The following is a 14,746-nucleotide window of genomic DNA, read 5'->3' on the forward strand; positions in this document are numbered from 1 at the left end:
TAACAAAACAGCCAAATATCCTGCTGGTTTTATAATTATTTCTGTTCTGGAGTGCTTATACATTTCAATTCAATGATCAAGGAAAACCCCAAGGCTTTTTACTCTTATGTGAGGAATAAAAGAATGACCAGGGTGAGGTTAGGGCCGGTCAAGGACAGTAGTGGGAACTTGTGTATGGAGTCAGTAGAGATAGGCGAGGTGATGAATGAATACTTTTCTTCAGTGTTCACCAAGGAGAGAGGTCATGTTTTTGAGGAAGAGAAGGTGTTACAGGCTAATAGGCTGGAGGAAATAGATGTTCGGAGGGAGCATGTCCTGGCAGTTTTGAATAAACTGAAGGTCGATAAGTCCCCTGGGCCTGATGAAATGTATCCTAGGATTCTTTGGGAGGCAAGGGATGAGATTGCAGAGCCTTTGGCTTTGATCTTTGGGTCCTTGCTGTCCACGGGGATGGTGCCAGAGGATTGGAGAATGGCGAATGTTGTTCCTCTGTTTAAGAAAGGGAATAGAAATGACCCTGGTAATTATAGACCGGTTAGTCTTACTTCGGTGGTTGGTAAATTGATGGAAAGGGTCCTTAGAGATGGGATTTACGACCATTTAGAAAGATGCAGATTAATCCGGGATAGTCAGCACGGATTCGTGAAGGGCAAGTCGTGCCTCACAAATTTGATAGAATTTTTTGAGGAGGTAACTAAGTGTGTTGATGAAGGTAGGGCAGTTGATGTCATATACATGGATTTTAGTAAGGCGTTTGATAAGGTCCCCCATGGTCGGCTTATGATGAAAGTGAGGAGGTGTGGGATAGAGGGAAAGTTGGCCGATTGGATAGGTAACTGGCTGTCTGATCGAAGACAGAGGGTGGTGGTGGATGGAAAATTTTCGGATTGGAGGCAGGTTGCTAGCGGTGTGCCGCAGGGATCAGTGCTTGGTCCTCTGCTCTTTGTGATTTTTATTAATGACTTAGAGGAGGGGGCTGAAGGGTGGATCAGTAAATTTGCTGATGACACCAAGATTGGTGGAGTAGTGGATGAGATGGAGGGCTGTTGTAGGCTGCAAAGAGACATAGATAGGATGCAAAGCTGGGCTGAAAAATGGCAAATGGAGTTTAACCCTGATAAATGTGAGGTGATTCATTTTGGTAGGACTAATTTAAATGTGGATTACAAGGTCAAAGGTAGGGTTCTGAAGACTGTGGAGGAACAGAGAGATCTTGGGGTCCATATCCACAGATCTCTAAAGGTTGCCACTCAAGTGGATAGAGCTGTGAAGAAGGCCTATAGTGTGTTAGCTTTTATTAACAGGGGGTTGGAGTTTAAGTGCCGTGGGGTTATGCTGCAACTGTACAGGACCTTGGTGAGACCACATTTGGAATATTGTGTGCAGTTCTGGTCACCTCACTATAAGAAGGATGTGGAAGCGCTGGAAAGAGTGCAGAGGAGATTTACCAGGATGCTGCCTGGTTTGGAGGGTAGGTCTTATGAGGAAAGGTTGAGGGAGCTAGGGCTGTTCTCTCTGGAGCGGAGGAGGCTGAGGGGAGACTTAATAGAGGTTTATAAAATGATGAAGGGGATAGATAGAGTGAACGTTCAAAGACTATTTCCTCGGGTGGATGGAGCTATTACAAGGGGGCATAACTATAGGGTTCGTGGTGGGAGATACAGGAAGGATATCAGAGGTAGGTTCTTTACGCAGAGAGTGGTTGGAGTGTGGAATGGACTGCCTGCAGTGATAGTGGAGTGAGACACTTTAGGAACATTTAAGCGGTTATTGGATAGGCACATGGAGCACACCAGGATGATAGGGAGTGGGATAGCTTGATCTTGGTTTCAGATAAAGCTCGGCACAACATCGTGGGCCGAAGGGCCTGTTCTGTGCTGTACTGTTCTATGTTCTCTATGTTTGACCTGGGGCCAGAAATTCCCACCCGATCCTCAGGCTTTAAAAATGGCGCTTGGACCTGTTCATGTCCCCATTCGTGTCACAAGCAATCTTCAAAGGCACGGGATAAGGGCGCAGGTCTGACGTCCACATCCAACAATGGCAATGTTGCTGGTTCTCTTACAGGAGTGGGTATTTCAGACCCCTATAATTTTCATCGAGCTTGTGAAGACAACATAGTTCACACCAGTTGAGAGGTGTTGCAAACCATAAGGGAACTCTGTTCTGGAGTCAGCAATATTTTGACAGACAAATTTAAAACGTGTTGCTAAGTTCACATATCATAATAAAATGTTGTCTGATAAGTTAAATATATTTTAATGCAGTAGTTGATGACAGGGATTTGTTTTGAAAGAAACAATTAACCATTTAGTTGATGAGCATTGTGAAAGTGGGAAATTTTCAGATGCATTAGAGTACAGTATCCATTGAGTGAAGCACGCTTCTGCATTGGACAATACTGAAATTCAGATTGACTATATCAATTATTTCCTGTGCTTACATTCTTTTCATTGCTTGACAGATCAGACATCTGTTTGCCTGTTGCAAAGCTTGAACAGATGGATGATCTTTTTAATGCCTTTTAATGGTATCTAAGGATTTAATGTATTCAGCTCTGCATGTTTTGCTAACGCAGTGTACAATGGAATCTCTATGAATGCTTGGCTGAGTTCCAAACCTACTAGCAGGTTGATTCGATTATCACGGTGACCGAGTTTATTTACCTTGACAATTTTATGAGCTTCAAAGAGGGTAATGTTTTTGAATTGTTTTGGAATGACATTGATTATTTTAAGAACATAAAACATAAGAAATAGGAGCATAGGTAGTCCTTTCAGCCCTTCTAACCCGCTCCATCATTCAAGGAGATCATGGCTAACCTTCTACTTCAACACCATTTTCCTGCAGAATCCCCGTTTGAAATATGTAGAAATTAATTGATATCAGTCTTGAACTTATTCAATGACTGAGCCACCACAGCCCTCTAGGGCGGAGAATTCCAAAGATTCACCATCCTCTGAATGAAGAAGTTCCTCCTCATCTCAGCCCTAATTGGCCTACCCTTTATTCTGAGACAGTACCCCCTGGTTCCCCAGCCAAGGGAAACATCCTTGCTGCATCTATGCTTCTGAGTCTTATACGATTTTTGAATGCATCAATGAGATAACTTCTCATTCTTCTAACTTCCAGAGAATAAAGGCCCAGTCTGGGACAATCCCTCCATCTCAGGAATGAGTTTGGTGAATCTTCATTTCACTTTCTCTATGGCAAATATATGTTTCCTTGGTAAGGAGACCAAAACTGAGGCCAATTGTCTGGGTGTGATCATAACAAGGCTCTATATAATTGCAGCAAGATATGTTCACTTCTATACTTGAATGCTCTTGGAATAAAGGCCAATAAACCATTTGCCTTTTTAATTGTTTGCTATGTGCGCAAGTTAGATTTCAGTGACTCATGAACAAGAACACCCACGTCCTTTAGAATTTCAACATATCTCAGCCTCTCTCCTTTTAAGAAATACTGTGCATTTCTGTTTTCTCTACCAATGTGAATAATCTCAAATTTCTATACATTGTCTTCCATCTGCCAAATTTTTGCCCACTTGCTTAGCCTCTCCAAATCTCCTTGAAGAGTCTCTACACCCTCCTCACAACTTACTATTCTGCCTAGCTTTGTGTCATCTGCAAATTTGGAAGTATTACATTTTATCCCCACATTACGATCTTTGATATAGATTGTGAATAACTGGGCCCCAAGCACTGATCCTTTTGGTACCCCATTAGTTACCTGAAAACCTGAAAATGGCCTCTTTATTCCTACTCTCTGTTTTCTGTCCATTAACCAGTTCTTAATCCCTGCCAGTATATTCCCCCCACTCCCAAGTGCTCTAATTTTGTTTACTAATCTCAGTAAGTGTTTCTATGTATATATAAATAGGAAGCAGGTGGCTAAGGACCTCTACTGAAGGAGGCAGGGAAATTGATAACAACAAACAGAGAAATGGCGGATATGCTAAATACATTTTTTGCATCAGTCTTCACTGTCGAAGACATTGCAAATATCCCTAAGATATCAGATGGGCTGCTTTCAAATAGCATGGTAGAACTTACAAAAACCCCAATCACAATGGATACAGTATTACAGAAACTCAAGGGGCTAAAGGCTGACAAGTCACCAGGAACCGATGAACTGCACACGAGGGTTTTAATGGAAGTGGCTGCAGAGATAATGGAAATTTTCTGGAACTCACTAAATTCCAGGAGGATATCCTGGCCCTATCTGCTGGCATTCACTTAATTTTGCAATCACTGTCCCTTTCTGAAAACTCCCATTATCCTTATTGCTACCTTGATCTTGTGCTTTGTCATTTCCCTTTAATTTACACAATTCTCCTCTACATGATCACTTCCAACCCAACCCCTTCAATTTCATTGAAATTCTTTCTACTTCCAAGTTATCTGACCCACTGGAACACTCGTCCCAGCACGATCAGCTCAAGTCCATCCAATGGTGCAGTCCCCACTTTTCCCCAGTACTGGAATCCATGGGGGCGATTCTCCCATTGCGATCCACAAATTTTCTGGAAGGTCCAGTCGGGAGAATCACGTGTCAGCCATTTTGCGGGATTCGCGCATGCGTTCCTGATGCATGCGCGTCTCCCAGAGCCGGAGAACAGTTGCAGTTGGGACCACGCTGCAAACTGATGGGAAGAGAGGCAAGTCATTTAAATCATTTTTAAATGTATTTTAAATAGATTTTGCATGAGATTACCGGACCTGGCATGGAACTTGCCGGACCAGATAACATCTCCCACCCCGCCAGGAATACTTCATTCCGGCGGGGTTTAGAGTAGCTCCCCACATTCGAGGAACTAGCGGGAGACCCCGCTGGAGTGAAGGGGGAGGGAAATCAGGGCCCCCCAGGGGGTGTGGTGCCCCTGGGCATGGGCACCCTGGCACTGCCAGCCTGCAACCCCTGGCACTGCCCAAGGGGCAAAGTGCCCATGCCCCAAGGGCAACTTGGCACTGCCCACCGGGCATCAGGCAGTGCCAAGGGGACAGGGCCTCCCACTGCCACTCTGCATGGGGATTGGTCTGGGCTGGAGGGAGGCCAGTGATCAGGGCGGGCGTCTGCTAGGGTGAGGGGTTGGGGGATCACCACTGCTTGTTGGGGGGTGGGGGGTGGGCTGGACATCGAGGCGCTCAGGGACGGAGGAGAGGGGGTCGGGCCTGGCCTGGGAATTGTCGTGGGGCCACAATTGGGCACTGGTGGTGTCCGGAGGGGACAGCACTGCGAGGGTCCCGGGCTGGCCAGCGATTGAGCTGGCCAGCAAACGGGGAGACTTACAGATCGGGCCACTGCGCATGCGCAGAGTTCCGGAACTGTCAGACTCCGGTGTGAATAGGCCCCGCCCCCCTGGGCTTTTAATGATATTCACGATTGTGCCCTCTGCAGTGCACAGAGTGCGGAGATTCAGGTCTGAAGCTGCACTGAACAAAACAGTCGTGATCTAGAACAGTTTTCTCACCAATTCAGCACTTTTGGGAGAATCGCCCCCCACTTTTCCCATGACAGTCTTTGAGCCATGCATTCATCTTTCCAGTCTTATTTACCCTCTGCCAATTTGCATATGATTCAGGCAATAATCCAGAACTTTGAGGTTCTGCTCTCCAATTTAGTTCCTCATATTCCTTGTAACAAACCTCCTTCCCAGTCTTAGAGTGGGAGCTTACCATGACAGATGTATCCTCCCCCTCCCAAGTTCATCTCCAGCCCTGAGCAGATATCCTAAATGTTGGCACCAGGCAGATAACACAGCCTTCTAAATTCTCGCTCTTGGCTGCAAAGAATGGTATCAATCCCCTAGCCTATACTTGTCCCCTGCTACAACTACATTCCTTTTCACATGGTGCCATCGTCAGCTAGGTCACCCACTCTACACCCCTCACTCTTGTCCAGATAAATTGAAAGAACCTCAAACTCGTTACTCAGGTACAAGGGCTGAGGCTCCTCCACTCCCACCTTTTCGATCCTCTTGGCTGCCTGACTTGCATGATGTGGAGTTGCTGGCGTTGTACTCGGGTAAGCACAGTAAGTAGTCTCACAACACCAGGTTAAAGTCCAACAGGTTTATTTGGTAGCACGAGCTTTCAGAGTGCTTCTCCTTCATCAGGTGAATGAAGGAGTAGCACTCCGAAAGCTCGGGCTACCAAATAAACCTGTTGGACTTTAACCCTGGTGTTGTGAGACTACTTACTGTGCCTGCCTGACTTGCAGTCACATTCTCCTGACTCTGGCCACTGACCAAAGCTGATGACTGCAACCTATGGAGTGTAATTGCCTTCTGGAACAATGTTTCCATGTAACTTGCCCCCTTCGCATGTCTGCAGTTTGACCTTCAGCTCAATAACTTGGAGCCAAAGCTCCTGGTTTGCAATAGCATCCAGGAGCTCCCAATTGCTGCAGTCATGAAATGTCACTCATCCTACCATATTGATTGTGTTAATCAAATTTATTTTTCTTAATATATTCATAGTTCCTCTCTTCACTGAACTCCCTCACTCACCAAAATTCCCAGCTTGGCATTCTGCATCAAGCAGCAATCAGTGCAGACCAAGTGGCAGTCAAATGTGTTTACACTTTCTGAAAAACAATGAGTCAATCCCTGCTAAAGCTCAGAAACCAGTTTAAGTGAGATATCTAACTAAATATCTACAGCTGCTCTGAGAGAGATGGCATATCCCAAGTCTGGAAGAAACATAACTTGTCTCAACTTAACAAGTCATTTTTACCATTCATTTTAGTCCATTGCTAAACGTAAGGCTGGCACAGTGGTTAGCATTGCTGCCTCACAGCGCCAAGGGCCTGAGTTCAATTCTAGTTTTGGGTGACTGTCTGTGTGGAGTTTGCACATTCTCCACGGACCTGTGTGGGTTTCCTCCAGGTATTCCAGTTTCCTCCCACAGTCCAAAGATTGGCAGGTTAGGTGGATTGGCCATGCTAAATTGTCCCTTAGTGTCCCTAGTGTGTAGGTTACGGAGATTAGCGGGGTAAATACGTGGGTGTTAAGGGAAAGGACCCGGGGGGGATGTTCTGTTGGACAGTCAGTGCAGACTGGATGAGCCGAATGGCCTCCTTCTGCACTGTAAGAATTCTATGAAACAAAAACTAGATTTTAGAGAAAGATTAACCATTAACACCCTTCACGCACCAAACTCCCAGCTTGGCACTCTGTGCCCCCAGCAGCACTCAGTGCAGTTTTGACAGTTTTATTGGCATATCAGAGACTTCCCAATGTTATTATCGAGCTCATGAGTTCTGTATATCATGGATACTAGAGAAATGGGCAGGAGTGGTGAGGGGCATTATGGGAATAAGCAGGCATTGGGTCAAGTGGTGAGGGATTATGTGGGTCGTGGGGACATGGAGCGGTGTGGGGGATAAGAGAGTGAGGGGGTATGCAGGCCTGGGGTACACTGTGACAGGGTATAGAGGGGGTAAGACTTGTGGCAAGGTATGACGGGTTTGGGGCATGAAAGCATTTTGGAGGGGTTATTGGGGTGTGAAGGAAGATCAATAGTTCAGGGGCCTTGAACTTATCTATCAAATTGAGCTGATGTCCTGCCCTCCTTGACATCCGCCTGCCTCCACTTCCAACTCAGACTTGCTTCGGGAGGCAGCTGATTTTTGTCCAATCCCAGCATCCCACCACGATAACCTCGGCTGGCACTGCCAGGCAAGAAGCAAAATCAAAACATTCGGAAATGGCCGGACTCGAAGGGGATGAGGATGTCTGATTCCTTTTTGTGTAGTGTAGAGTGCAAAGGATTAAATTGTAAAGTATGTAACAGATTTCTTTTTTAAAACAATTGTTTTAACAATTTTATTTCTGTGGTAAATGTGCTCTTTTGTTAATGCAGTGATGGGTCCACAATAACCGAATTTCCACTCAGCCACGATCCCACTCTTACTTCAAGACTGTTATCTGATGCAATAGTCACATACAATTCCTGGGAAAACAGGAACCGGAGTAGGTCATTTAGCCCCCGCACCCCCCCGCCCCCCCCAAAACAGGTCGTTCCATTATTCATTTGTGACCCAATTCCATACAACTGCCTTTGTTGTTTGCCTTTAATATCTTTGCTTAACAAAAATTGATCAATCTCAAATTTAAAATTAATAATTGATGTGGCATCAATTGCCATTTGCAGAAGAGTTCCAAACTTTGCCTATCCTTTGCATGTGAAAGTGATTTCTAATTTCGCTCCTGAAAGATCTGGCTCTAACTTTTGGACTATGCCCCCTGGTCCAAGGCTCCCCAACCAGAGAAACAGCTTCTATCTGCCTAACCAGCTCATGTTAATACCTTGAAAACAAACATTGATCAAATTACTCCTTAATCTTCTAAATTCCAGGAATATAACCCTATTTTATATCATCTCTCCTCATAATTTGATTCTTGGTGTCCAGCTCTCCGTTGGGACTGCCTAGTATTTCCAGTATTTTCTGTTTGTATCTCAGATTTCAAGCATCTGCAGTATTTGCCTTTGATCTATTTTACACTGCCTAATTGGAAATGGTTGGATGTGCACATGCACCCTGTGTTCCTCACCCAGTAGTTAAAATGTACACACAGTACAGAGAGGAGTGTCCACATCATGTAAACATTTGAATTAAAGGAGTTAAAGGATCTCACGGGAACTTTCTAAACTGGTTGCATAACTTATTAGAATTGTCTAATTATCAGATCACTGTCACATTGATGTTGTGTGCCTATCCACTCCACAAGATCTCACAATTTGCCTCTCCAGTGTCAAGGCAAACTATAGTCTAGATTTACACAACAGATTTATGTGAAGTTGAAGCTAAAAGTATAGTTAAACACACCATCAGAATTTTACTCTATACTACCCTTTTGTCACTCAACAAAAGTGTATAATCTTAGGTTTAAAAAATTAAAATGCATATATCCTAACATAGTAATGTTCAAGAAGTGTCACTGTAGAATACCACCGAACCATTGATTTGCACAGCAAAGAAAAGGTCATTCAGTCCACTATTCTGGATTCTGTTTATTGGTGCAATCTAAATCAATCTCTCTGTCTGCTCAGTCCCTGAAGACTTGTATCTTCTTCTGTTTCAAATACATATTTAATCTCCTCTTTAAAAAGTGCCTTGTTTCCTAACTCATTCGATGTTTTTTGGCAAAACAATCATGCTCTATCCAATACCCTGCTGTGTGAAGAAATGTTTCCTAATTTCTCTCCTCACTCTTAATCCTAATTATAGATTGACAATTCCTAATTGCTGATTCTTCAACCAGAAGAAATTGTCTTTCCACTTCACTCTATTCATTTATTTTTTAAACCCCATCAATATTCTCTTAGCCTTCTCTGCTTTAATAGAGTCCCACTGTCCCAAGTCTCCCCTCATATCTATTGTTTCCCATCCTTGGTATCATCCTACTGAATCTGCACTATATACTCTCTATGGTTTTAATGCTCTTTCTATAAAACTCCAAACAGTGCACTAATTGGTACCTAACTAATATTATGCAGACATTCCCTCTGGCAGATATTGTAATAAAATTAGTTTGCTCTCTCATACCACATTGGGGAGTATTCCCTCCTGAAATATACACCATTGTGAATCAGTTTAAGAATTTTCAACTTGGTCCCAGAGAGCCTGAGCTGTTATTTTATAATATACACTGTTTATATGTTGCAACAAAAGCAATTACACCTTATTGCCACAGGGAGACGTCTAGAGTCTATGGTACTAATTAACTTTCTTTAAAATTGAATAGTGTTGCAGATGACAGGGAAATGCAATGCATATTATGTATTTGAAATATTGATGCTGTTATTTTTTTCTAAGTGTAAAGATATTTCCCTGATCTTGTTACAGCAATTCTTGTGCACAACATTCTTAAACAATATAAGTCTCAAAGTACTTTAAGTATATCTTGTATGTTTGTGTGGACTTTGTAATGAAATAAACTTCAATTAAATCTACTTCCTCTACCGCAGTTTAGGTTCCAAGAATTGGAATGTTAGAATGATCAAAGATACAAGCACTCGAGTTATGGGAGAACCAAATCAAAATAAATCATCGTTCATACCTTTCTCTGATTTCACTGCTGCTGCAGGTTTGACTATAAAGGAAAAAGATTAAAAAGATGTAGCTGTAATTCATTGCAAACAACAATGCGATTTTTCAGATTTAGCACACCAAATGTTTCACTGTAATGGAACATTTCTTTGAAGCCTTGGTATCCAGCTGCAAATTCTCTCCAGGTAGATGCATTGAAAATGCTCAGTATTAAAAATGTTTTTTTGCTTTAGTGAAGTGAGTTAAGCCATGAACTCACTAACGTGTAACCCAGCTCCCTCTGGAGAGCCATAGCATAAAAGTACTGTGAAATTCAAAGAACTAATTAAGAAAACTCTTTAAAGGGGAGATATCAAGGTTCAATATGTTTATGAAATAGAAAAATATTCACTTGTGCAGGAAATTGTTATTCCGATTTTAAGATTTCTGTCTATTGGCTCTTAGTTTAAGGATTTTTTTCACAGATTTAAGTATGTTTTGAATAAATTCTAAAAATATTTTTCACACCATTTAGAAAATAAATATCCAAGTTCTGTGGGAGCATAAACTTGTATATGCACAATTTCAATGCCTAATGTCATCTTGGTTTCATTAAACATTCAAACAAACTGCATTCTGGAGAGACCTGTTGTGTCCTTTGTCTTTGAACATTAAACTCAATTTCCTGCCAGTTAGAGAACAGGGAAGAAAACAACCAGTATCTGTAGTGTTATAGTAGACACTACCTATTCTCTTAAATTCAGTGAGATTTGTCACAAAACAAAAGTTTAATATTCAGTGTTTGAATTCATGCTATAAAAAATGTACTGAGTGCACTTTGCCAGCTTATTCAAATATCCTTTGACACAAGGAGTTGCCATAGTAAGTCTGATGGGATCAAAAAGACAACAGGTCTGTCAGCAAAGAAAAAAAATTCATTGAAGTCAAAGAGATGGGAAGGGATTGTGACTGCAATAAACAGTTAGAGAGATGGACGGAATTAGCTTGAGTTATATTCTAGCAAGAATAGGGTCACTACGGAAGGTCTAGACAATATAGCGGGCCAGTTGTCTATAACTGATGAGCTGAATATTGAACCCACAGTGGAGAAGCAAAGCAATTGACTCGATTAGGCAAAGTCGTGATGTTCTTCCTGTACTCATCAAACATAGGAAGTTGGCACCCCTGCAGCATCTGCACATACTTTTCAGTCTCTGCTGGTGGTAAGGGGCTGTGTCCCAGGACAAGGATACGTCTGATGCCATGACAACATGATAGATAAGGTCAGCTGTGATTGGACAAGAATGGGACTTTTGAGAACTAAATGGGATCAAATAGGGTTGCGTTCTGACAGTAAAACTCTTTGCCATCGTCTTCTCTTTGCTGATGTCGTACACTTCAAACAGATCTAGAAACACAAAACTGGGCACCTGTGAGGCGCTGTGGGCCTTCAGGAGCAGCAGAATTGTACTCAACCACAACTCTACCATTACCGCCAAGCCAGGGATCAACCCTGCAGGAGGGCTACAGTAGCAGGTCAGAGACTAGGAATTTTGCGGTGAGTAACTCTCCCGACTCCCCAAAGCCACTCCACCATCTACAAGGCACAAGACAGGAGTTTGATAGAATACCTACCACTTGCCTGGATAAGTGCAGCTCCAACAACACTCATGGAGCTTGACACCATGCAAAGCAAATCAGCCTATCCATAAATATTAACTCCCTCCACCTCCAACACGCAGTGACGGCAGTGTGTACCATCTACAAGATGCACTGTAGGGATTCAGCAAAGCTCCTTAGGCAGCACCTTCCAAACACATGACTACTGCCATCTAGAAGGACAAGGGCAGCAGACATGTGGGAACACCACCACCTTCCAAAATTTCCTCTCCAAACCGCTCACCATCCTGACTTGGAAATATATTGCTGTTCCTTCAATATTGTTGGATCAAAATTCTAGAACTCCCTCCCTAACAGCATTGTGGGTGCATTTACACCGCATGGACTTTGGCAGTTCAAGAAGGCAGCTCACCACCAACTTCTCAAGTATAAGTGATGGGCAATAAATGCTGGCCGAGCCAGTGACACACAAATTCCATGAGTGGAAAAAAAACAATGATTGGACAGATAAAAGTCATGTACCTTTACAGATTACAGTAAGAAGTCTCACAACATCAGGTTAAAGTCCAACAGGTTTATTTGGTATCACAAACTTTCGGAGCGCTGTTCCTTCATCAGGTGAGTGTCATCTTTACAGATTACAGTTAACTCAATCTCTAGTCTCTCATGTAGTCTTTTGAATGATTTTGATGTTTAAAGTTGAAGGGAGGGTGTTGTTATTCGAAGGGCTCACAGTAGTGTGGTGAACCATAGTTGGTTACTACTATGAGTGCCGAGCCATGGATGGTCAGCACTATGGGGGTTTGTAGATATGTACTGTAGTTACTGATGGTGTTAGAGTTGGGCTGTTCTACCTGTTTATATTGTTCTGTGGTACACACCAGTTGGCTCCGCCTACCAGGGGAAGTATAAAGGTCACTGCACTGCCTGGAGACCCTTTAGTCTGGGATTGTATTGTATATAGTGTGCTCCATTCTTGTCAGTAATAAAAGCCTTTATTTCCCGGGTACAATCTAGCCTCCCGAGTGATTTAATCGTGCATCAATTTTATTACTGACAAAATTTTGAAAACCATGGAGCAAATGTTGAAACCCGATCGGCTTACTTTAGATCCACGTGCGGCAGGAGCGTCGAACACTTTCGACCATTGGTTAAAGTGCTTTCAAGACTACATCGATGCCTCAACAGGCATTCAAAACAACGCCGATAGACTGCGGGTCCTCCACGCAAGGGTAAGCGACACCGTATACTTAGCAATCCGCGATGCCCAAGACTACAAAGGGGCCATCGAACTACTTAAGAAACGGTACAACAAACCGCCAAACGAGATCCATGCTCGACACCTTCTAGCCACTCGATGGCAGCAGCCCGGCGAAACGACAGAACAGTACCTGTGTGAACTCCAGCAGCTAGCCAGAGCCTGCAACTGCAAGCCAGTGTCGGCGGCCCAGTATACGAACAACTTGATCTGCGATGCGTTCGTGGCGGGAATCGGCTCGTCGTACATTCGCCTCCGGCTGCTAGAGCAAGGTAATCTAGACCTCGCTAAGACAGTAGAATTGGTCGACGCGATGGAGACGGCCTCCAGAAGTCTAGAAATGTACCCCACCGACCACGTGGGAACATCGTGGCAAGTACAGCCACCGACTCTACTTTATTCAGCGGCTCCGAAAAACTGCGCGATTGTGTTCCCAACCTCGGACCTGACGACGGCGGCAGCTCCAGGAGGCCCGCGGTGTTACTTCTGTGGATTGGCAAAACACCCTCGGCAGCGATGTCCAGCTAGAACGGTATTGTGCTCTGCGTGCGGAAAGAAAGGGCATTATGCCAAAGTCTGCAGGACCAAACCACCCTCCAAACATAGCAGTGCGGCGTGTGATTCTCCTGAGCCCGTCTCCTTGTCTCCAGCGTCTTCGAGGTCTTCCACCATGTGCGATTCCAGAGTGCCACCATTCCTGACGACGGAGACGCAAGACACGTGCGACCTGAAGGGGCCGCCACTTTTAGTGCCACCGACCACGTGCGATCCATGGGCGCAGCCATTTTGGTCGGCACCGACCGCGGACGACCAGCAGGGGTCATCATCATCAACCATCTCAGCTGCCTGCAGTGACACCCAAGACCCAATGGTGGCATCAATCATCCTGGACCAGGCCAAGCCTCACAGACTCGACAAGTCCATGATGGACATAGAGGTAAATGGACGCCAAATTCATTGTTTGTTTGACAGCGGGAGCACGGAGAGCTTCATTCACCCTGACACCGTGAAACGGTGCGGTCTCCGAGTACGGACTGTCAGACAGACAATTTCGATGGCGTCGAGGTCCCGGTCTGTTACCATGCTAGGGAGCTGCGTGGTCAACCTGACGGTGCGGGGCACAGTTTACGAGAACTTCAGGCTCCTTGTGTTACCGCACCTTTGCGCTCCGATGCTCCTGGGACTAGACTTTATGGTCCACCTGAGGAGTGTAACCCTGCAGTACGATGGGCCACTCCCTCCACTTTCAGTGGGAGCACAGCAGCCTCCAAATTGCCCAGCGCGCTCCACGTGTAGCCTCTCGACACTCAGAATCACCCCACCATCTTTATTCGAGAATCTAGTGCCAGGCTGCAAGCCCATCGCAACCAAGAGCAGGCGTTACAGCGCTGAGGATCGGATCTTTATTCGATCTGAAGTTCAGCGGCTCCTCAGGGAAGGGATCATCCAACCTAGTTCTAGTCCATGGAGAGCGCAAGTAGTGGTGGTTAAAACTGGAAACAAACCCCGGATGGTCATAGACTATAGTCAGACCAGTAATAGATACACGCAGTTGGATGCGTATCCTCTCCCGCGCATATCTGACATGGTCAACCAGATTGCGCAGTACCGGGTGTTCTCCACCATTGACTTGAAGTCAGCTTACCACCAGCTCCCCATTTGCCCAGAGGACCGAAAATACACGGCCTTTGAGGCGGATGGTCGTCTTTATCACTTTTTAAGGATTCCCTTTGGCGTCACGAATGGGGTTTCGGTCTTCCAGCGTGCAATGGACCGAATGGTGGACCAGAACGGGCTGCGGGCTACCTTCCCGTACCTGGATAACGTCACTAT

The 14,746-nt window shown here is 44.6% G+C and overlaps 1 protein-coding gene across 50 annotated transcripts in view; it reads right to left on the reverse strand.

The window, feature by feature from the left end:
- Window positions 1–14,746, reverse strand: part of trdn (triadin) — a 452,817-nt gene that overhangs the window by 195,715 nt on the left and 242,356 nt on the right. For all 50 annotated transcript variants that reach the window (XM_078212798.1, XM_078212806.1, XM_078212805.1 and 47 more), the window contains one exon: window positions 10,067–10,099. In XM_078212798.1, the coding sequence (XP_078068924.1) occupies window positions 10,067–10,099 (33 nt within the window). The remainder of the gene's footprint in view (window positions 1–10,066; window positions 10,100–14,746) is intronic.

The sequence above is a fragment of the Mustelus asterias genome, chromosome 5 (assembly GCF_964213995.1).
Source record: "Mustelus asterias chromosome 5, sMusAst1.hap1.1, whole genome shotgun sequence".
In the NCBI taxonomy this organism is placed as follows: domain Eukaryota; kingdom Metazoa; phylum Chordata; class Chondrichthyes; order Carcharhiniformes; family Triakidae; genus Mustelus; species Mustelus asterias.